This window comes from Polyergus mexicanus, unplaced genomic scaffold (assembly GCF_030449975.1).
Source record: "Polyergus mexicanus isolate NDT 795.1 unplaced genomic scaffold, iyPolMexi1.0 SCAF_4, whole genome shotgun sequence".
Classification (NCBI taxonomy): domain Eukaryota; kingdom Metazoa; phylum Arthropoda; class Insecta; order Hymenoptera; family Formicidae; genus Polyergus; species Polyergus mexicanus.
The window spans coordinates 6,677,318-6,700,738 of record NW_027223324.1 but is presented as its reverse complement, the minus strand read 5'-3'; the positions used below and the strand labels follow the sequence as shown (position 1 = coordinate 6,700,738).

Sequence of the window (23,421 nt, the reverse complement as noted above, 5' to 3'; positions counted from 1 at the left end):
TCTTGTATGGACTTCGAATTATGGGACATTCTGTATATATATATATATATTAAATTAACTATATTTTTTATTTTTCTGTGTATGTGTGTGTGTATGTATGTATATGTGTGTGCTTGCTGGATTTTGTAACGTTTTTTTTACCAGTATACTGCATTCTATTTATTAAACAATCTGATATAAAATAGTTCTTAATGTCAAAAACGCGCGCGTAGATAGAGAATGTAATATTCAAAATAAAATTCGGTTATTATTTACTAGAACCAGCTCCAATGTTGACCTTGACATATGTTATCAAGGACATAATCCTGAGTAACTTTTCCTTATAACTTAATCGACGGTCATTGTTTATTAAAAAGTTATTAACAAATAAAATTTGAGAAACAAAACGTAATTTTTACATGAGTTTATAATTTTCACGCAAGAAGTAAGACCCAAACGTATTTCTGATTTAAAACTAAAATTTGGTGTGGGTCACGTTGTATAACTCGAATCAAATTTTCAGAAATAGGTTTGGATTAGGTTATATCTTCCGGAAATGGAGTCCCCCCGTAGAGTGGCGGAACTCACTGGGTTCACGCGTACACTTATTTCCCATCTACACAACAATTCTGGGCTGAACGTCTCGCTTCGCATTGTGAAGTATACCTAGTAAGCAATTTGATAACAAATTGTTGCCAAATTTGCTAAAAACTTGGTAACAAATCCAATCTATGTCAGCATTAAGCTTATGTTTTGGTGACAAAGCTTGTTGCCATAACCTGACAGCAAATTGACGGCAAAAACCAAGCAAAGCTTGACATGATTTGATGTCAGATTGATGGCAATAATCGAGCAAGATCTGCGCAAGACAATCTGATAGCAAATTGTTAGCAAAAACCGAACAAATTCTGCAGCTTTCGGCCATTCATATAAAATAGTATATTTAATTGAATTTAAAGTCTCAACCCTAAATAACAAAATGATGATAAGTTTTGGTCATAAAATGACCATTAGATAATTAGACAATTATATAAAATCATATATTAATATGTTAAAACATATAGGTAAATTTACATAATTTAATTTATAAAATTAAAGATCTTGTTGGATAGAAATTGTTCGAATAAGTGAAAATCAAACAATTATCTGTCCGATTTGCCAAAAATCAATTCAATATCTGAATTTCCTGTATAAGAATTGTGTCAAAAATTGAATTGATAAAAATACATATATTATAATATTATTAGCATTTTGCAGGCTTTATATACACTCATAACAAGATTTTAAATACGGGTATAGATAATAACGCGCCGCATAGCGATAAGCGACTGAACTATTTTATAATACTTTATAATAAGCTGCAGATTCTGTTCGGTTTTTGCTGCCAATTTGCCATTAGATTGCGCACTCTAGATCTTGCTCAGTTTTTTGCGACAATCTGATGTCAGTCATGTCAGCAAGTTTTGGTCGGTTTCTGCCGCCAATTTACTGTATAGTTATGTTAGCAAGCTTTGCTTGGTTCTTGCTGGCAATCTGCCAGCTTAATCGGTAATAACAACTCTTGTACCAAATTTGTAACCTTTTTGCTGACAATAATTTGTAGCAAGCACTTGGCAATATCTGTTAGAACAGACGTGGCTGACTGGGTATGCATGGACACAATGGGTTCCGCCCCTCTCCCCTTCCTATGAGGGGGCTTCACTTTTGAAAGATATAACCTAAGCCAAACCTATTTCTAATATAAAACTAAAATTTGATTCAAGTTACGTTATATAACTCACAAATCAAATTTTCATTTTGAATCTAACTTCAACTTTAAATATCTCAAAAATTATAAAAAACCGCCGATTAAGTTATAAGAAAAAATTACTCAGGATTATGTCCTTGACAATATATGTCAAGGTGAACATTTGAGTCCGTTATAGTAAATAATTACCGAGATTAATGTTAATTAGCTTTCTAAATGTTAGTTGTATATTAAAAACAAACATTTAGATAAAGTAAAATTATTTTAAAGATCTTGATTATATAAAATTATAACATATTATACATATATATATACAACATCGCGTGTATATAAGGTGTAAGAGCGTCCGTATCAGCAGTTTTTTGAGAGAACAACGCATTTTCGTCAAAAATGTTTCATGCAAAAGTTGTAGAGCTCTTAGTGGCGTATTATATGATAATATTAGTATGACTTTGAATAGCACCGTCAAGATCATATAAAAATCACTTTGAATTTTTTAAATGGAACCCTCTATTTTTCATTACATATTTTTGTAGCTTACCTCGAGAGCTTTCCAAAACATTATAATAAAGTATTTTTGCATTAAGTACATTTTGAGTTATTTTATATTTTAATCTGACATATTTTGATATAAAAAATTAAATATCTCGTAAAATATTTAGTTTTCGATAATCTTATCGTAATACTTTTATATACAGAATAATGAGACAAATCAATTAGTATAAAAAAATAATTATTTTTTAGAAAATTATTTATTTTTATTATTTATTATTTATTATATTTAATTCTTGCCTTGCGGTTTCGGATAGCTTCCGATATATATTTTTCCTTTATTACATTCATTCGACAAATAAATATTTAAACATTTATAACATTGTAAAACCTACATTACACTTTGTCACTTTAACTATAAAATGTTACATCTTATAATTTCTTAACTTTATAACTTTTGAACTTTAAACCTTAAAACTTAAAACTATAAAACTTTAAATTCTTAAACTCCAAAAATTCTAGAATACTAAGATCCAAAATTCACATTTGACAATTTTTACGCTTAAAATTAAAACTTAAAACCTACAACCTAAAACATACAACATGAAAACATAAATCATAAAGCCTATAACATAAAACATAAAACATAAGAAACATAAGATATAAAACTTAGAACCCAAAACATAAAATCTAAAATATTAACATTCAATCACTCCATTGTTAAATCGTTAAATCATTAAAACTTTTAAAACTCTTAAAACTCTCAAAACTCTTATAACTCTTACAACTACCTTAAAAGCCTTGAATTTAAATTCGAATTAAGTTTGAAATCTTTGTGCTTTTTATAACATTTATACTCCGTCTACCTAACCCAGCAAACACATATTATAACAGTTATATAACATTCGAGTCAAAAATTAAAATAACAACGTTATATTTTTATTATATAATTGTTATATATCATCTGTTTATTGTTGCTATATAATATACTAGCAAACACATATTATAACAATTATATAACATTGGCATAAAAAATTTAAATAACAACTGTTATATATTTATTATGTAAATTTATATACCATCTGTTTACTGTTACTATATAATATACTAGCAAATATGTATTATAACAGTCATATAACATTAGAGTAAAAAATTAAAATAACAGCTGTTATATAATATTTATTATATAAATTTATATATCATCCCAGCAAACACAGATACATAACTGTAACATTGCCATAATGAAACGGAATGTAACAAGTAATATAATGTATTTGTTACATATAACATTCACGTTAGTTGTAATTTCCCACTCATATAAAATTGCAGTTATATAATAGGAATATAACATATGTTACTAAAATGTTATATGATTGTTACAGTCATGTTATAGTTCATCCAAGTAGCAAACTGACGTCACAATGACAGTAAATTTTGGCCCCAATAGACCAATTAAAATCGTAAGTTAGGTCTCATGAGACTCGAAAATTACGTCAATGTGTCACATCCACGGGACATCATCTTTTGACGTTTGTTTGGCAGCAAAACTAAGACCAATTACAATAGTAATATAACACATATTAATGTGATATATATTATAGGTAAATTTAAATAATTTAATTTATAAAATTAAAGATTTTATTTATATAGGAGTTAATTTATGTTTTATATTTTAAGCAAATAATAACAAACGATTTTCACTTATTCGGATAGAAATTGTCTGAATAAATTACAATCGGATATTATCTGTTCAATTTTCCAAAAATCAGTTCAATATCTGAATTTCCTGGTACGGGAATCGTATCAGAGATTGAATTGATAAAAATAATTACAATGTTATTAACCGTATTTTGCAGGCTTTATATACGCTCATGACAAAAATTTAAATACGGGTATAAGTAACGAATAGCGCACCCGCGCGCGCGCGCGCGCGCGCCGCGCGCATAGCGGTAAGCAAAGGAACTATAATCCCAATATTAGTTACAAGTTAACAGGACTTTATTTGAACGATCATAGGATGTCTTCAAAATTACGTCTTTGGCTAATCTAAGAAATGAGGTCTTTTAAACGTCAATTATTAGTTGCCGACATTATAGACCAAAAATAAATGTCATTATGTCGTCTTTTAACGTTACTCTGTTACTTGGGCTGTTACATATATTACTCCCATGTTACATAGCAATTATATTTTAGTATTATATTGTATAAATAAAAGACAGTTATATAATCTTAATATAAATTAGGTATAACAAATGTTACATTAAATGTTACTCCCATGTTACATAGCAGTTATATTCTGGTGTTATATTGCATAAATAAGAGACAGTTATATAATCCCAATATAAATTAGGCATAACAAATGTTACATTACATGTTATTCCCATGTTATATAGCAGTTATATTCTGTGTTTGCTGGGATCTGTTTACTATTGTTATATAATGTATGTAGAATAGTTATATGTTTCTTCATTTGCGTATTTTGCTCAATGCTGCTAATAAATTCCGCGACTTTTTTATTCATATTACGCGCGGCTTTTTCTCGCGTCCTCTCAAACGTTTAATATCGCGACGATAAAGAACCAGTGTTAAAATAACGCTGGCATCGCGGTAACGCGTGTTTGCCTATCTAGTTAAGATACAATTCAGGGTTGAATTATTGTTGGCGGGAAAGCGGGCAAATAGTGAGTACGCATTACCACGCATTACGCATTGTGCCTTCGTGTTACAACAAAAAGTGATCGTTTCCAGTGATCGGTTTTGTGTCGAGAATTATTTGATGCTCATGTTGACCGTCGTGTGTTTAATTATTAGTATTGGGCTCTGCAATGGATGACTCTGCGAGAGCAAGCATAGATAGTATATTATTCTGAACCGCAGAAATATACCCAGCAAACACAGAATATAATTGCTATATAACATGGGAATAACATGTAATGTAACAGTTGTTATGCCTAATTTATATTGGGATTATATAACTGTCTCTTATTTATGCAATATAACACCAAAATATAACTGCTATGTAACATAGGAGTAACATCTAATATAACATTTGTTATACTTAATTTATATTGAGATTATATAACTGTCTTTTATTTATGCAATATAACACTAGAATATAACTGCTATGTAATATGGGAGTAATATATGTATAATGTAACAGCCCAAGTAACAGAGTAACGTTAAAAGACGACATAATGACATTTATTTTTGGTCTATAATGCCGGCAACTAATAATTGACGTTTAAAAGACCTTATTTCTTAGATTAGCCAAAGACGTAATTTTGAAGACATCCTATGATCGTCCAAATAAAGTCCTGTTGTAACTAATATTGGGATTATAGTTCATTTGCTTACCGCTATGCGCGCGCGCGCGGGCGCGCTATTCGTCACCTATACCCGTATTTAAACTTTTGTCATCAGCGTATATAAAGCCTGCAAAATGCGGCTAATAACATTGTAATTATTTTTATCAATTCAATCAGAGATTGAATTGATAAAAATCTACGATTCCCGTACCAGGAAATTCAGATACTGAACTGATTTTTAGAAAATCGAACAGATAATATTCGATTTTAATTTATTCGGGCAATTTCTATCCGAATAAGTGAAAATCGTTTGTTATTATTTGCTTAAAATATAAAACAGAAATTAACTTCTATGTAAATAAAATCTTTAATTTTATAAATTAAATTATTTAAATTTACCTATAATATATATCACATTAATATGTGTTATATTACTATTGTAATTGGTCTTAGTTTTGCTGCCAAACAAACGTCAAAAGATGATGTCCCGTGGATGTGACACATTGACGTAATTTTCGAGTCTCATGAGACCTAACTTACGATTTTAATTGGTCATTTTGTGACCAAAATTTACTGTCATTGTGACGTCAGTTTGCTACTTGGATGAACTATAACATGACTGTAACAATCATATAACATTTTAGTAACATATGTTATATTCCTATTATATAACTGCAATTTTATATGAGTGGGAAATTACAACTAACGTGAATGTTACATGTAACAAATCCGTTATATTACTTGTTACATTCCGTTTCATTACGGCAATGTTACAGTTATGTATCTGTGTTTGCTGGGAATTATCTAGCCTTTTTCCTCCTCCTTCCTTTCTCTTTCCTGTTCAATCCTTTTCATTATTTCTAGTCCTTTCCTCTCTTCACTGAGAAATTCGTCGATTTGTATGTCATTCCTGGTTGCCTGGCACTCCCTTAGCACGTGTGTTATACTCTCTTCCTCCTTTTCGCAAATTCTGCATATCCTATCCTCTATTTCTCTCCAGTATTGGTTTCCTTTCATCTCATTTCCATATCTATATCTCGCTATTAGACATCTATATCCTTTCTTTTCTTCGTCCCCTGTAGATATTTTAACACAACCTCTGTAATTATCAGGGTTGGGAAAGTTACTTTATAAAAGTAACTCGTTACCGTTACCGTTATTTTTTCTAAAAAGTAACTCGTTACCGTTACTCGTTACCAATTTTAAAAAGTAACTCGTTACCGTTACAGTTACTAAAAAGTAACGAGTCGTTACAATTTCCATTACTTTTTTACAATACAAACTAATAAATTATTTTGCATAAGAAAAACTTTTAAAAAATTGTAAGCAAGATTTCATTCAAGGTTTATTACAAAATAAATGATTAAATTTTATCGAAATTCTTTATTAAATTTTAATAAAATTTGTTGCTCCATAGTATCATCATTTAAATGCCCTCTTTGTGGTGTTAATACAAAGCCACCGATGCTAAACATTCTTTCTACAGATGCACTGCTTGGTAGAGCTGTATTATATTTAGTAAAAAGTTTTTTAAGTTTTGGATAGTCGTTTAACATTTCTATATTACAATTATTTGATTTTAAAAATCGTTGCAATTCTTCTTGTTCAGATTCATTTTGCACCGTTTTTTGCTCAAAAATGAAAAAATCATCGTGATCGTCAGATTTTCCAGCTTTTGAAGAATTTTCAGTTGATCGGATTCCCAATAAATCCTCCAAGTAATTTTCAGCACGTTTTCTTTTTTCTCCGGTTAACCAGTTTAACTTAAATTTTGGATGAAAACATGCTGCTATTATTATTTCTTCTGTTTCAAATATTGTACGAAATCTAAAATCAAATATAGTAAATTAAGCGACATTGTTTGTTTTATTGAAATTAATACTTTTGAATCAATAGTTTAAAATAAAATAATATTTTTCAATTAAATCCTTATTTAAAATTAAATAACATATGTATTAATCAAATTAATAAGTTACCTTTTATTTAAACCTTGCTGAATAGCTTCAACTAATGAATGGCAATCTATAAGGTCAGATTTATTGAGATTTTCTAATTTTCGTTGCAAGGTACTTAGAACTGGTAGTAAATGAGAGCTCTGCTTTTCCGAAAAGATAAAGCTCTCATTGGATATCGCGCGTCGCGTCATTGCACTGGTCTGCAAGAGCCATAAGTTGATCAATCACATTCAAGCATTTTTACAACATAATAAGAATGCTAATTGGTCGATTTGCTTACGGCTTTACGGTTAAGATAAAAATTTTATCACGCACAATAGCAAGAATAATATCTTAAATAAATCAAAAAATTTGAAAAAAATAACGATAAAAGTAACTGTTAAATTCGTTACTCGTTACCGAAAAATGTAACGAAGTTACTTTTTCCGTTACAAATAAAATTTGTAACGCCATTACCGTTACAGTTACTGAAAAAAAATAACTGTAACGGTAACGTCGTTACAAGTAACGCGTTACTTCCCAACTCTGGTAATTATATCCTTATACATATTATTGTATCTTGATTCATTAATTTTCTTCTGTCTTTCTTCTTTTTCTTTCCTTCAAATCTCTTCCGATATCATTTCAACTATTTCCTGATTTTCTTCTTCTCCCTTCTTTTTAATTCTTCTTTCTCCATTCCTATTTTTTTTAATAATGTTCTTCTTCCCATACAGCACTGAAGCTTGCAACAACATTGCTGCAACATTGTAATATTGCATATTGCAGTTTAATGTTGCAGAAATATTGCAAAGACATTATTTTACAATATAACTTTAGCAATATTACAGCAACATTCCGAAAATATTACAAAAAAAGTATTCAATAATCGCTAGTTCATTCGTTTACCACTATGCAGCGCATGTTGCGCTATCTATTCCGCATTTAATTTTTAATCATGATGATTATATAAAGTTTACAAACAGTGGCTAGTAAGATTAAAATGATATAATAACTATTTTTGTTAATTTAAGTCGTATGATATGACCCTAATACAGGGGCTCAGACATTGGACTAAGAATTCTTTTAATAGTTTCCATTCTTATATAAAATCAAAAATTTGATAATAATTTTCTAATATGCAAGATATTTCAGATTTTAATAAATAAATTTTGAGATTATATAAAGACAAGAGAGATGTGAAAAAACTCGTTGTATGCGTAAATTCACCACAATCTTTTTGCATCCGGATATCTGAATATTTCGGATACAAAGAAATTATGAATTTACGCAATTGCAAATTGAGTTTTTTCTTATTTCTCTTAGATATTCTCTGTCACTGAAGGAAGTCGAATGTGTACTGAAAAATTTACATTTTATAATTTCGTTATTATTATAATACAGAAAAACTATATACACGCTAGATCTTGACTCATATAGGTCTAATTTCTTATTATTTTTTTCATATGTTAAGGATATTATGTCGATAAATATACATAAAGCATTATTGCATATATATTATATTGCTATGTTGCTGCAATATTATATTGCAATATTTCTGTAGACGTGTTCTTGGTGTCGAGTTTGCGTAATAAGTGCACGAGTTTGCTTAACAATTCAGCTTAACCAGCTTTGCAGTAGCTCTTTTCAGAGCTTGTCTCTCTTTTCATCAAAGTGTCTAACTATACTCGGATTAATCCAAGGAACAAGTGACACGTAATTTTAGGCTGGCTACGTACCGGGCCTTTGTCCGGCGTGTGCTCGCCATATTACATCATCCACTCCTTTGTGTGTCGTAGCGTGATATACTTTTTCTTTCTTTTGCCCACTTGCGCATTAAATTAACATAGCACACCGCTTATTTTAAATGCTACCATGCCGCCTCCGCGGGTTAGCAGTCGGTCGCGGTCGCCCGTAAAAAAAAAAGAGGTCCTTCCCTCTCAAACATTAGTGATAATGCAAGCGATCCTGAAACTCAAGAAGCGATTCTTAACCTAATCGCTAGCAATCTAAAACCACTGTCTAACGATTCTTCCGATAGTGATATGGAAGTCGAATCAATCTCACACAAAGCTCCCTCGCTACTTTCCAAACAAGAAATTCAGTCCGAAAAAATAACCGTCCCTCTAGATCCAGTAATCTCAAGTGTCTCAAGTGATTTAAGCTCCTCGTCTCTCAAGAGGCAAATTCAAAAATCTCAAGAAGAAGACAACTCTGTTCCGAAAAAACTCAATGCTTCTAGAATCATTCCAGACACAGGTCCTTAACAATAGATACACCAAATCCTGTCAAGGACCATTTGAAATTGTTATCACGTCCACAGGAGCAGCCAACACTTCCATTCATCCCCTTACAGTGGGCCGTCTCCTCAGCTCCACTCTCAAGAAAGACATTATAGAAATTAAAAAACTAGGCTTCTCTAAAATATCTGCCCAATTCAAATCACGCGAGGCAGCAAACAACCTTATTAATAACCCAATCCTCAACGCCAATAATCTAATCGCCTATATTCCTTCTTACAGAGTTTCGAGACAAGGAATAATAAGAAACGTTCCACTTGACCTCACTGAAAGCACTATCAAGGAAGAAATAGACTGCTCGGTTGGGATTAACTCTGTGCGTAGGCTCAATAGAAAAGTTATAGATCCATCGACAAGATTGGTAAGCTATGCACCTTCCAAATCCATCGCCATCACCTTTGAGGGACAGGACATCCCACAGTCTCTTTACTTGTACATGGTCAGGTACGAAGTTTCTCTTTTAATCCCAATCCCTCCCTTTGCTACTCCTGCTATCGCTATGGACACATCAAGTCCCAATGTAGAAAACAACCTCGCTGTCCCCTCTGTGGGGATAGACCTTCCATCCTTAAAATGACGTATTCCTGATACGATTCTAAGACGATTTTTCCTTTACCAAAATTTGAATTGAAGCGTAATTTTTGAGTTATAAGCAAAAATAGTTAGCAAATCACGCGTCGAGTATAGAAGGCAGTCAGGAGCGGCGCAACGCGCCGCAGTTGACCATCCGATGTGTGATTACCACCGCATGAATCGCTAACTATTTTACCTTATAACATAAAATTATGCTTTAAATAAAATTTTGGTAAAGAAGAAAATGTCTTAAAATTACGTCAGGAATACGTATTTAAAATAACGTCACATTAGCGAAAGTTGTTCCGGATCGCCGCTCGTCGGATGCTGCGATCAGCTGATTGCTACAGGCGATGTGTGTATGGTGGAGTGTGTGCGTAAAAGGAAGGAACAGACAGATAGAGAGAGAGAGAGAGAGAGAGAGTGAGAGGAAGGGAAAGAAGGAATGAGGGAGAGACGTTTATACACACGCACACACGTACGCATACACTTTTTTCTCGCCCTCTTTCTCTCTTTTACACTTATACACTCTCTCATTCGGTCACTCATTCACACACTCACTCACTCACCTGCTCACTCACAGCGTAGCGAATCTTCATACTACGTATTATCGTTAAGTGCTGCACTATTATTATTTAGCGGCGGACCGCAGAGACTGCGCGATCACATTGTTACGTTGCCTAGCGATGCGAGAAACGCGACATGTACCATGCAAGTTGCGACGTGCGTGTGGCGCGTGATTGATGCGAGATAAGACAAACGATTTTCTAAAACCTTCGCATTACGAATGCGGTAGAAAACATGAAACCTATAATGACGTACTTAAAAAAATTACTTATTTATACAAATTATAACTATTTCTAAATAATTATTATTTTAAAATCGTTTTATCTCGCGTCATTCACGCGCCACGCGCCACACGCACGTCGCAACTTGCACGATACATGTCGCGTTTCTCGCATCGCTAGGCAACGTAACAATATGATTGCGCAGTCTCTGCGGTCCGCCGCTAAATAATAATCGTGCAGCACTTAACGATAATACGTAGTATGAAGATTCGCTACGCTGTGAGTGAGCAGGTGAGTGAGTGAGTGTGTGAATGAGTGATCGAATGAGAGAGTGTATAAGTGTTGTGTAAAAGAGAGAAAGAGAGCGAGAAAAAAAGTGTATGCGTACGTGCGTGCGTAAGTATAAACGTCTCTCCCTCATTCCCTCCTTCCCTTCCTCACACTCTCACTCTCTCTCTCTCTCTCTCTCTCTCTCTCTCTCTCTCTCTCTCTCTCTCTCTCTCTCTCTCTCTATCTGTCTGTTCCTTCCTTTTACGCACACACTCCACCATACACACATCGCCTGTAGCAATCAGCTGATCGCAGCATCCGACGAGCGGCGATCCGGAACAACTTTCGCTAATGTGACGTTATTTTAAATACATATTCCTGGCGTAATTCTAAGACATTTTCTTTTTTACCAAAATTTTATTTAAAGCATAATTTTATATTATAAAATAAAATAGTTAGCGACTCATGTGTGGTAGTCACTCGTCGGACGGCCAGCTGCGGCGCGTTGCGCCGCTCCTGGCTGCCTTGTGTACTCGACGCGAGATTTGCTAACTATTTTTGCTTATAACTCAAAAATTACGCTTCAATTCAAATTTTGGTAAAAGAAAAATCGTCTTAGAATCGTATCAGGAATACGTCATTTTAAGGATGGAAGGTTGTTCTGAAACACCCTGTATATATATATATATATATATATATATATATATATATATAATTATATATATTATATAACTTCCTATTTTTTTTCTTTGGAAATTTCTTTGGAATGGCTCTTTTGGAAGCATTTAATTCCATATTTTATAAAAATATTTTATAAATAATACTAATAAATATTGCATTATGTGCTTACTTTCACTATTGCTGCACTATTGCATTAACTGCTTATCTTCTTTTTGCATCCTATGCGAGAGTCATCATCCTATTTTCTAGCACATAAATGGACATTCCGAATTTAAAACTACGTACAGAAACTGCGAAACCGCCTGTGATGCCAGTCATCTAACCTATTTGTCCGCCAAAACTGGGTGCTCTGCGCTCGTAACGTCGTAACATAGCAACGTGTGTACATGGTAAGTCTCAAGTATGCGCGCGCAGGATACCATTTCTGGCGTCACTGCTACGGAGGTTCGTTGTTAGGGATAGCAACAAATAACAAAAACAAAACGTACACCTTGCTACTTGTTACGAATATTTTTATTAAACATAAGGTGTTTCAATTGTACTGACTTTAATAAGCAAAATGTAATGGAACGGTGTGTTAAAGAAGATGTTCAAAATGATTCTGTTTCGGTGCGCATCGAATTTAATGTACTGTTTCCACTGAAAGTAAAATAGAAGCGAGAAAAATTGATATTTCAGTAGAGCCAACTTAATTTTTGCTTGTAAATGTAAATAAATATAATCCTTGACAATCTTTTTGTTAATTTTCCATTTTGGTAATTAATACGAATAAACGGTAACTGTTACGAACATCGATATATAGATTATATACGGGTGTCCCATTTTAAAGGACCCACTCAAATATCTCAGAAACATTGCGTTAAATCGAAAAATGTTTCAAACAAAAGTTATGTGGCTTCAACGGGGCCATAAGATGGTGACAATGATTTGACCTTGGAAAATCATTTAAAGGTCAGGTGAAGGTCAACTTTAAAATCTTAAATGGAAACCCCATTTTTTATTTAGTATTCTTGTAGCTGACATCGAGAGCTTTCCAAAACACTATAATAAAGTATTTTTTTATTAAGTACTTTTTGAGTTATTTTATATTTTAATCTGACATATTTTGATATAAAAAATTAAATATCTCGTAAAATATTTAGTTTTTGATAATCTTACCGTAATACTTCTATGTACAGAATAATGAGACAAATGAATTAGTATTAAAAAAAAATTGTTTTTAAGAAAATTATTTACAATGTATTTTTTAAAACAATTATTTGTTTTTTTTTGGCACTAATTAATTTGTCTTATTATTCTGTACATAGAAGTATTACGGTAAAATTATCGAAAACTGTCAAAATATGTCATTAAAATATAAAATAACTCAAAAAGTACTTAATAAAAAAATACTTTATTATAGTGTTTTGGAAAGCTCTTGATGTCAGCTACAAGAATACTAAATAAAAAATGGGGATTTCCATTTAAGATTTTAAAGTTGACCTTCACATGACCTTCAAATGATTTTCCAAGGTCAAATCATTGTCACCATCTTATGGCTCCCTTGAAGCCACATAACTTTTGTTTGAAACATTTTTCGATTTAACGCAGTGTTTCTGAGATATTTGAGTGGGTCCTTTGAGATGGGACACCCTGTATATCGGTTATATATTGATGGTTACAAAATAATGAAAAGTAGAAATTGGCACCATCTACTCTCAATCGTTTTTATCAATTAAATTTCGTGTCAATTTGCTGCCACTCCGACAAAGTTTATAGATCAAAGTGGGAGTGAAATGAACGCAGTCAGTCATGTTTCCATCAACTTAAATTTGGTTCTACGCCGCACTAGATGCGAATTAATACTTCGGTGAAAACTAGATCAATGGTCTAGTTTTCACCGAAGTCGTCAATCTGATTCTGTTTCGGTGCGCATCGAATTTAATGTACTGTTTCCACTGAAAGTAGAATAGAAGCGAGAAAAATTGATATTTCAGTAGAGCCAACTTAACTTTTGCTTGTGAATGTAAAGAAACATAATCCTTGACAATCTTTTTGTTAATTTTCCGTTTTGATGATTAATACGAACAAACGATAACTGTTACGAACATCGATATATAGATTATATATCGATTATATATTGATGGTTATAAAATAATGAAAAATAAAAGTTGGCACCATTTAGTCTCAACCGTTTCCACCGATTAAATTTCGTGTCAATTCGCTGTCACCCCGACAAAGCTTGTAGATCGAAATAGGAGTGAAATGAACGCAGTCAGTCGTGTTTCCATCGACTTAAATTTGATTCTACGCCGCACATGGCCGCACTAGATGCGAATTAATACTTCGGTGGAAACTAGACCAATGACTACGTTTACACGTCACTCCTAATCGGGTTTAATAACATCTGTAGTTCTAAAACTGGCCAATCACAATCATTCCATTTTTTAGAGATATAGCTGTGATTGGCCAGTTTCACAACTACGGATGTTATTAAACCCGATTAAAGGTCGACAGGACAGGCAAATTCCCAATTGACATTGGAGACCTCGCGCGGTGAAAATGTGAAACTCAGGTTTCAGGGTTACGCTGAGGAATAAATTCTCAGTCTCGATGATAAGTGTATGTCTGTATATGTACACATACGATTGCATTGCTCGCGTGACGCACCATGGAGAGGAAAGATAGAAAAGGATCAACGATCACGCTATCCTTGTTCCTCTAGCGTATCGCTTTACGGCCAAGATATGGTCTGAAAATGCTTTCTAGGCCTCTTGTAGCAGAAAGCAGTAATGCAACAAGACTAACGGGGGCCCATTTTCGAGAATTTTTTACTTGCGTATATATATTTAAATTAGAGTTAAAATTGTATGTATACTTAAATAATTGCATGATGGTCAATAATAATAATAGGATAATAGGTAACAAAGTGAACAAATATACAATATGTAAGATACGGGTGCCTGTTAGAGTTGGTGATTTGTTGATTTGTTATTATCAATATTTCGTGTATCACATTAGCAGAATAGGGATAAGCACGATTGTCAATCTCTGTTTGATATTTCTTTTTAACAGTCGTAATTGCAGTTTCGTAGGTTAATAATTATATTATCTTTTTTCAATTGTACTAAGAATATAATAGCTATAAGATAATAATAGCTTTTCATAGCTATTATTGATTTATTACAAAATACATACGTATTAATAACATATTACATAAGATAAATTTTTTATAATGCACAATATACAGGGTGTCCAGTAAAGATTGTGCCAACGCTTGTGAGCGGGTAGAGCACAGTAAACTGAACAGAAAAGTTCTGTAACATTTTTTTTCTATAACGGTTAATAAAAGAGATATTATTGAGTAAATTTTGATCAATCAGCGCCGATTTTTAGTCGGACGCACGTCGGTGAGCCATTCGTCTGGTAGTGTGCGTCGCCGTAGCGACGGAGCGCTCACGCACATTGCCAGGCGTGCGGCTAAAGGTCGGAGCTGATTGGTAGACTTTATTCAATAATAAACCAATAATAGCTACGAAAAGCTATTATTATCTTATAGCTATTATATTCTTAATACAATTGAAAAAAAATTATATAATTTTTAATCTATGAAACTGCAATTACGTCTGTTAAAATATATATAATAATATCAAACAAGGATTGACAATCGTGCTTATCCTTATCCTGCTGATGTGATATACGAAGTAATGATAGTAATAAAGCAACAAATCACTAATCCAGTAAGTCTATCAGGCACCCGTGTCTTACATATTGTATATTTGTTCACTTTGTTACCTATTATCCTATTATTATTATTGACCATCATACAATATTTAATAATTACACGTACAATTTTAACTATAATTTAAACATATATATATGCATATGTGTATATATTATATATGATATCAGGTTTGTTCTTTATAGCTGATTTTTTGCATTATCTGTTTCTCCTCTGTTTTTCTCTCTTTAATTGCTAAATATATATCTTTATTTTATTTTTAGTTTTTAGTGTATTTATACTAGCGCAAGAAGTTTAGCTACAAAGAAAATACCTATTGAGCTGTATTCCGATTCCCCATCTCGGTGCACCCGATATTATAGTATATCCCAGTCAGCCAGGTCTGTTCTAACAGATATTGCCAAGTGCTTGCTACAAATTATTGTCAGCAAAAAGGCTACAAATTTGGTACAAGAGTTGTTATTACCGATTAAGCTGGCAGATTGCCGGCAAGAATCAAGCAAAGCTTGCTAACATAACTACACAGCAAATTGGCGGCAGAAACCGAGCAAAGCTTGCTGACATGACTGACATCAGATTGTCGGCAAAAACTGAGCAGGATCTAGAGTGCGCAATCTGATGGCAAATTGGCAGCAAAAACCGAACAAAATCTGCAGCTTATTACAAAGTATTATAAAATAGTTCAGTCGCTTCCCAGACAGCACAAGGATGTCCTTAGGACGTCCAAAGGGCATCCAGGACATACATGTAGGATATCCTCAGGATATCCCATTGTAATCCTCAGATCTCCTCTGGATGTCCTGAGGAAGAGTAAATGATAGCCGTATATTAACCTCTGGAGAATCCAGGGAGATCCTGTGGAACATCCTAAGGATTTTTATAGGATATGTTAGGGATATTTTTCGTATGTTTCAAGGAGCAAATTTTAAAATTTCAATATAAATTAAAATTATGTTTTGTTATTTACTGCCAATATTAAAAATCTAATATTAAAAATAGTTCACCGTTCTTTAATATTTGAGGCTTTCGTGCTGTACATGAATATTTTAAGTTTGGCTCCCGGGTTTGAGTTGTGTAAACAATCCAATATCTGAATTCCCTATGTTGGCATTGCATCAGATATTGAACTGATAGAAAATAATTACATTTGTAATTTCCTGTCAGTTACTCTTTGCAAGCTTTATATAATTCTCATGACCAAATCTTAAATACGAGTTCGCGTGTTGCATAGCGGTAAACAAATGAACTAGCGGTTGAATACTATTGTTTGTAAAGTTTTTGGAATGTTGCGAACAGTAACATTTCTCATGAAATATTAAATAAATAATAATTTTGGATATATGAAAATGTGCGCATCAAATTCAATTATTAATATTAAACGAAATTAATGTTAACAATTAATTGCACATGTATATGTCCTCTGGAAACCCAAAAGACCTCCAATATAATAGACAGGGCAGATATATCCTACAGACATCCAGGGGTTATCCAGTGGACATTTATAGGATATTAATACTTATTATAATACTTAAGATTTCTAAATTATATTAAATAGCCGACACAACTAAAAATAATTATGTATGCATATTAAATTTTTATAAATATATTTATAATAATATCTTAAAACATCCTACAAATGTCCTGAACCGTCCTGGACATATTCAGGATGATCCTGAGGATGTTTTGTGCTGTCTGGGTTATCGCTATGCGGCGCGTTATTCATTATCTATACCCGTATTCAAATTCTTGTCATGAGTGTATATAAAGCCTACAAAATGCTAATCATATTATAATATATATATTTCTATCAGTTCAATTTTTGACACAATTCTTATACAGGAAATTCAGATATTGAATTGATTTTTTGCAAATCGGATAGAAATTGTTCGATTTTCACTTATTCAAACAATTTCTGTCCAAAAAGATCTTTAATTTTATAAATTAAGTTATTTGAATTTACCTATATGTTTTAACATATTAATATATGATTTTATATAATGTCTAATTATCTAATGGTCATTTTATGACCAAAACTTATCATCATTTTATTACTTAGGGTTAAGGCTTTAAATCTATTTAAATATATATTTTTATATGAATGGCCAAAAACTGCAGAATTTGTTCGGTTTTTGCTGACAATCTGCTATCAGATTGTCTTGCGCAGATCTTGCTCGATTTTTGCCATCAATTTGACGTCAAATCATGTCAAGCTTTGCTCGGTTTTTGCCGTCAATTTGCTGTCAGGTTATGTCAACAAGCTTTGTCACCAAAACACAAGCTTAATGCGGACACAGATGGCACTGGATTTGTTACCAAGTTTTGAGCGAATTTGATGCCAATTTGGCAACAATTTGTTATCAAATTGCTTACTGGGATGTTACGTATATATACTGTTAAAGTGCAACAAAGTGCACATGTATGATGTATACGTCTACAATTTTCCATTCGCGACTCGCGACGTTATAAATGCGTGCCCAGTAAGCAATTTGATAACAAATTGTTGCCAAATTGGCATCAAATTCGCTCATTATCGCATAGCGATAAGCGACTGAACTATTTTATAATACTTCGTAATAAGCTGCAGATTTTGTTCGGTTTTTGCTGCCAATTTGCCATCAGATTGCGCACTCTAGATCCTGCTCAGTTTTTGCCGACAATTTGATGTCAGTCATGTCAGCAAGCTTTGCTCGGTTTCTGCCGCCAATTTGCTGTGTAGTTATGTTAGCAAGCTTTGCTTGATTCTTGCCGGCAATCTGCCAGCTTAATCGGTAATAACAACTCTTGTACCAAATTTGTAGCCTTTTTGCTGACAATAATTTGTAGCAAGCACTTGGCAATATCTGTTAGAACAGACCTGGCTGACTGGGTGTCTCTTTCCTCTCTTCTCCCTCACTCTCACTCAAGGTTGTAGCCCGATTCTCTACCCGGGTGCACCCGATATTATAGTATACGTAACGATATTATAGTATACGGTATTATAGTATACGTAACATATACTATAATATCGGGTGCACTCGGGTAGAGAATTGGGCTACAACCTTGAGTGAAAGAGAGGGAGAAGAGAGGAAAGAGACACGCATTTATAACGTCGCGAGTCGCGAATGGAAAATTGTAGACGCATGCATGTGCACTTTGTTGCACTTTGTGTTCGACTGTATTATGATATATATAATTACTTTATTGTTGCGACTTGATTGATAGACACCCGAAAAAAATGTTGCGCGACGTTTTAGTACATCTGCTGATTAGTGTTGTGGGTATATTTATTGGGCTGTTAGGGTTTTTTGTTCTGTTTGTCGCTTATGGAAACCACGATGTCGGATTTTGGTCGATGCTAGCAGGTTAGAAAAGTGTAGCTTTTTCGGTTTGCAAACAAAATATGTTACAGATTAAAGCGCATTATTAGATCTTAATAAATACTTGAAATTCTTTTCTGTCTGCATGGATTCTGAATGGATGTTTATTTCACTTTGTTTTGTCTGTTTTAAAGTTTGTTTGGACTAGCAAAATTAGATATCGTTAATATATAAAAGCAAAAGTGCTATACAAAGATCTATCACTTTTTCTTAGCCAAATTCTAAGAGATAGAGACGAAAGATTATTGTTAATGATAATAATAATAAAAATAAATATATCGTTATATATTTGTAACTCTGCTACATCAAAATGAATTTATACAATGATTAAGATTAAAAATTGCGTTTTTTGTACTTATAAAATACAAGTCTACTTCTTATTGCAACTTATATCGGATATAATGATAACATCAAAAGGAAAGATAGAATTTTCTTTCTTGTTCGCTATATATAAACTTTGATCAAATATCATAATTTTCATCCTTGCTAGAAATATAAAGAGAATATATAGATAAAAAATATATATTGATTTACCAACATAAGATAAAATTAATAAAAGCATTCTCAATATGTATATCTTGACAATTTATCAAATATGTGTAATGGTAAGCAGATTAATCTACTTTGATATGCAGTGTATAAATGTATCAGAAATTTTTTTCACTTTTGATGTTATAACTCAATATGGCTGCAATGAAGAGAGCAAAAATTTTAACATTTCAAAATTTAATTTATGTTTTGAAATATATAGGTGCCTTAGCCGGAGTCTGTTTTCACTTACAATGGGTAAAAGGCAAGGAAACTTTGGAGAGATGGCATACTAGAGTTACATTGCGGAATTTAAATGTTGTTGGCTTTGTAAGTGCTGTAACTGGTGTTACTGCACTGATTTGGTATTTGTTTCTTACGTTTTATTACAAGATTCGTAAGCATATTATTTTAGATTATTTGCTTTATAGATTATTTTATTTATTGAAGAAGAGATACATATTTATTTAGTTCTTATTTATTTTTAATTTTCTGTATATAAATGCTAAAAAATTTAATTTGATGTAATTATAATGAAGTATTAATACATAAAAATTTTTTTTCTGTTATATCACAGCCATTCAACCAATTTCTGAGAGCACGTTTATATCAGCAGTATGGTCTATGATCTGTGCAAAATGGGGTATTACATTGATGTATTATTCAAATAAATACGAATTATTAGTGCAAGAGGGAACAGCACCCATACTTACGGACAATGCTTGAGAAACATGACATTATTTATATTTTTATATATAATTATTTTTCACAAAATTTTATATCTGTCTTTTTATAAGCTAAATATATTAAGCCTGTTTGGTTTTTTTTTTTTTTGCATAAGGCACTTCTCTTCTTTATCTCGCTGAATGAGACAGAGAAAGAAATATAAAAGGTGGATTTTGAAACTTCAACCATATATCATTGTATAGATGTGTATTTGTTGGTGCATTAGTTGTCATCTCTAGAGTTATAGTAATGCCGATTGCTTGATGTTGAATGGGAGAGGGAAAGGGAGGATGAGAGAAGAACACTGATAAAGTTGTAAGGCCTAATATATGATATCTTTTTTATATGTAGATTATTAAATATATATTTTAAAAAAAGAGAGAAAAAACTGTTCATCCTATCTCTTTTACCCGATAATCACATATAATCAATGTACACCTTTCATATGATCAATCATAGAAGCATCTAATGTTTTGATATAAGAATATTGCATATAACCTATCTTCTTATATCCATAACCAAAAGATATATACACACACCATATTAATAAATGTTCTATCCTAAGATGGAGTTAATTTATAAAGTGGATTGATAATGGTATAGAGACCAATAAATGAAGAAATTATTCCAAGTAAACCTACTGTACCAGGAGTGCATTTTGTAATACTTAATGCTGTCAATGGAATAAATAAATCGCATCCATTTTTAACCGTATCCATCATTACTTTTTTATGATTTCTTAAACAGAACGATATTTGATATTGTTTAAATATAATTTTCTCGTGTTTTAAAATCTTGATAATTTCATAAAAATCTCTCATTAAACTCATAATAATAGTTATTAGCCAATATTTATTTGCAACTCTATTCCACTTTTCTAGATTAACTCTTAAAATTCCTACTCTACCCATCCAAATAAAATGATCTGCCAGTAAATACAAAGCATTTGCTATTTTTGCTATAATTAATGTTATCTTGATCGTTGGATCGGGATACTTCATCATTTTTAGAGCTGAATACAAAGTGTCTAAGAATCTTCCCAGCCGAAGTACTAGAAAGAAATAAGAGCTGTATGACATGAATTTTGTTAAAAATAAAGAAATATTACAAGTTAAAAAGTTGAATACATTTTCGAAATGAACTAAAAGTGAATTCCAAACTTCTCAAAATTTCTGCGGAGAATTTTGTGCTTTGTGCATTTTGCGCATAGTACCAATAAGCACGACTTCCATATTGTAATAACCTGTAATTAATATACAAAAAAATTTTCATTATCCTTTCTGATAATATTAGTAATGATATATAAAATAACTCATAATTTGCAATCACTTGATTTTAATGATATATTTTCTTTAATAAATTTGTAGTTAATCTTTCGTTAGCAAAAATATTGAAACACATGCAATAACAGCTATAAATAGTTGGAAAAAGGAAAAGCTTTTGATAAATTAAATTTGAGAAGAGAAAGAATAAATTTTGTATCGTGTGTTGCATGTTCAAACGATATATTATATCACGGAAATTATATATTCTGATAAATAATATAAATACCTTATTATTTTATCCCTGCCTGCTGTTTGCTCATTTAGTCTTACAATAATATCCATTTCTTCCAAAAGAGCTATTTGAATTCACAATTGCTCAAATAATATTAAATAAAAACAAAAGAACAAATAATTTAAATAAAGACTATCTTTCGTATTTTCTTATAACACAATATAGGATAATCCAAAACAATCTTGTATAATGTATAGCAAATTGAATGCAGAAATCTTGTTATTGATTTTATTTTGCGTTTCTCTCACATCTGTCATAATATCTATGATCGGATAATCGTGCCTGTTTCATCATCACCAGTTGGCCAAAGTCATCGTATTGTGAACTTTGGAAGAATATGCAGAAGAAAACTTTGACAGTGATGTATCTACTAAGTACTAAGAGGTTATGAAAAACCTTATTATGTATGTATACCGGATGTAACTAAACAAACGCATATGGACAATATTATCAGATACAGAACAACAGTTCAAATTGAAAAGTCCTGAACCATTTTTTGATCTGAGTTTTCGTTGTTATATGATGTTAAAATTAACTAATCGTGCATTTCTACAATGGAAAACAAGGAAGGTACAACGGGGGTCGGAGTAGCGAGACAGCTTTCTGCTGTATAGACAGGCGCTGATTAGTTAATTTTAACATCATATAACAATGAAAAGAAAGCTCAGATCAAAAAATGGTTCACGACTTTTCGATTTGATTTGTCCCAAAATGCGCGCAATATGCCAGCAGATTGGCAACAGATTTCCTTATTTCTTGCTAGCAATTTGGCATCTGTTATGTCCGCATTAGACTAATGATTTGCCAGCAGAGCCTGCTTACAGAATCTGAGAGCAGATTGGTAGCAGCAACCGAGCAGAATTCGCAGCATTTGGCCATTCAATTTTTTTTTTTTTTTATTAATCCGTGCCTTGGATGTCCTCCAGTTTTTATATTTGTTATTCTGTCTTTGTTTGTTTGTGTCTTATGTTGTGTCGTGTGTTTCTTTTGTGTTTTCATAATAAATTATTAGTTAAAAATTCTTAAAATTTGTTACAATGTAACATATTGTATTTTAAATCCTCAAATCAAAACTCAACCTTGAAATTATAATTAAATTAAATTAAATTAAATTAAATTAAATTAAAGCTTAAAACTTAAAACCTAAAATTTGAAGTTAATTAATTCATTATCTTTCAATTTAAAACTAAAATTAAAACTTAAATTAAAATTAAAATCAAAATTGAAATTAAAATTAAAATCACAATTAAAATCATAATTAAAATTAAAATCAAAATTAAAATTAAAATTAAAATCAAACTCAAGATTAAAATTGAAATTGCTATAAAAAACCAATAACTTGAAATTACTAAAATCAGACAAATTTAAAATTAACAACTAATACCTAAAACTCAAAACACTCAATATAGAAACAATCTAATAACCAAACTGCCCAAATAGTACTCTGCGTTGATACCACTGCTT

At 31.9% G+C, this 23,421-nt stretch overlaps 2 protein-coding genes and 1 long non-coding RNA gene across 3 annotated transcripts; 1 reads left to right on the top strand and 2 right to left on the bottom strand.

The window, feature by feature from the left end:
• Nucleotides 1-6,937: 6,937 nt before the first annotated feature.
• Nucleotides 6,938-12,659, bottom strand: LOC138932658 (uncharacterized). The gene is made up of 5 exons (XR_011446809.1): nucleotides 12,239-12,659; nucleotides 9,197-10,254; nucleotides 8,025-8,217; nucleotides 7,500-7,678; nucleotides 6,938-7,350 (listed from the first exon to the last, which is right to left on the bottom strand). It is a non-coding gene; the product is annotated as an uncharacterized lncRNA (long non-coding RNA).
• A 6,082-nt stretch (nucleotides 12,660-18,741) lies between these two features.
• On the top strand, nucleotides 18,742-20,788 carry LOC138932657 (heme transporter hrg1-A). Its single transcript, XM_070294719.1, has 3 exons — nucleotides 18,742-19,131; nucleotides 19,898-20,071; nucleotides 20,252-20,788. The coding sequence occupies exons 1-3, from the start codon at nucleotides 19,005-19,007 to the stop codon at nucleotides 20,398-20,400; spliced, it is 450 nt and encodes a 149-aa protein (XP_070150820.1). The 5' UTR covers nucleotides 18,742-19,004; the 3' UTR covers nucleotides 20,401-20,788.
• On the bottom strand, nucleotides 20,490-22,737 carry Pex11ab (peroxin 11). The gene is made up of 4 exons (XM_070294718.1): nucleotides 22,206-22,737; nucleotides 21,952-22,021; nucleotides 21,528-21,643; nucleotides 20,490-21,451 (listed from the first exon to the last, which is right to left on the bottom strand). Exons 1-4 carry the CDS (start codon nucleotides 22,249-22,251, stop codon nucleotides 20,961-20,963), a joined length of 723 nt encoding a protein of 240 aa, XP_070150819.1. The 5' UTR covers nucleotides 22,252-22,737; the 3' UTR covers nucleotides 20,490-20,960.
• Nucleotides 22,738-23,421: the final 684 nt, after the last annotated feature.

Excerpts from the sequence above, each read along its gene's own strand:
- Pex11ab (XM_070294718.1), bottom strand. The coding sequence starts at position 22,251 with ATGATGAAACAGGCACGATTATCCGATCATAGATATTATGACAGAT. Across the intron at positions 22,022-22,205 it reads TCATAGATATTATGACAGAT|CTCTTTTGGAAGAAATGGAT; the intron begins GTGAGAGAAACG and ends GAATTCAAATAG. Across the intron at positions 21,644-21,951 it reads GGCAGGGATAAAATAATAAG|GTTATTACAATATGGAAGTC; the intron begins GTATTTATATTA and ends TATTAATTACAG.
- LOC138932657 (XM_070294719.1), top strand. The coding sequence starts at position 19,005 with ATGTTGCGCGACGTTTTAGTACATCTGCTGATTAGTGTTGTGGGTATA. Across the intron at positions 19,132-19,897 it reads ATTTTGGTCGATGCTAGCAG|GTGCCTTAGCCGGAGTCTGT; the intron begins GTTAGAAAAGTG and ends TGAAATATATAG. Across the intron at positions 20,072-20,251 it reads TACGTTTTATTACAAGATTC|CCATTCAACCAATTTCTGAG; the intron begins GTAAGCATATTA and ends GTTATATCACAG.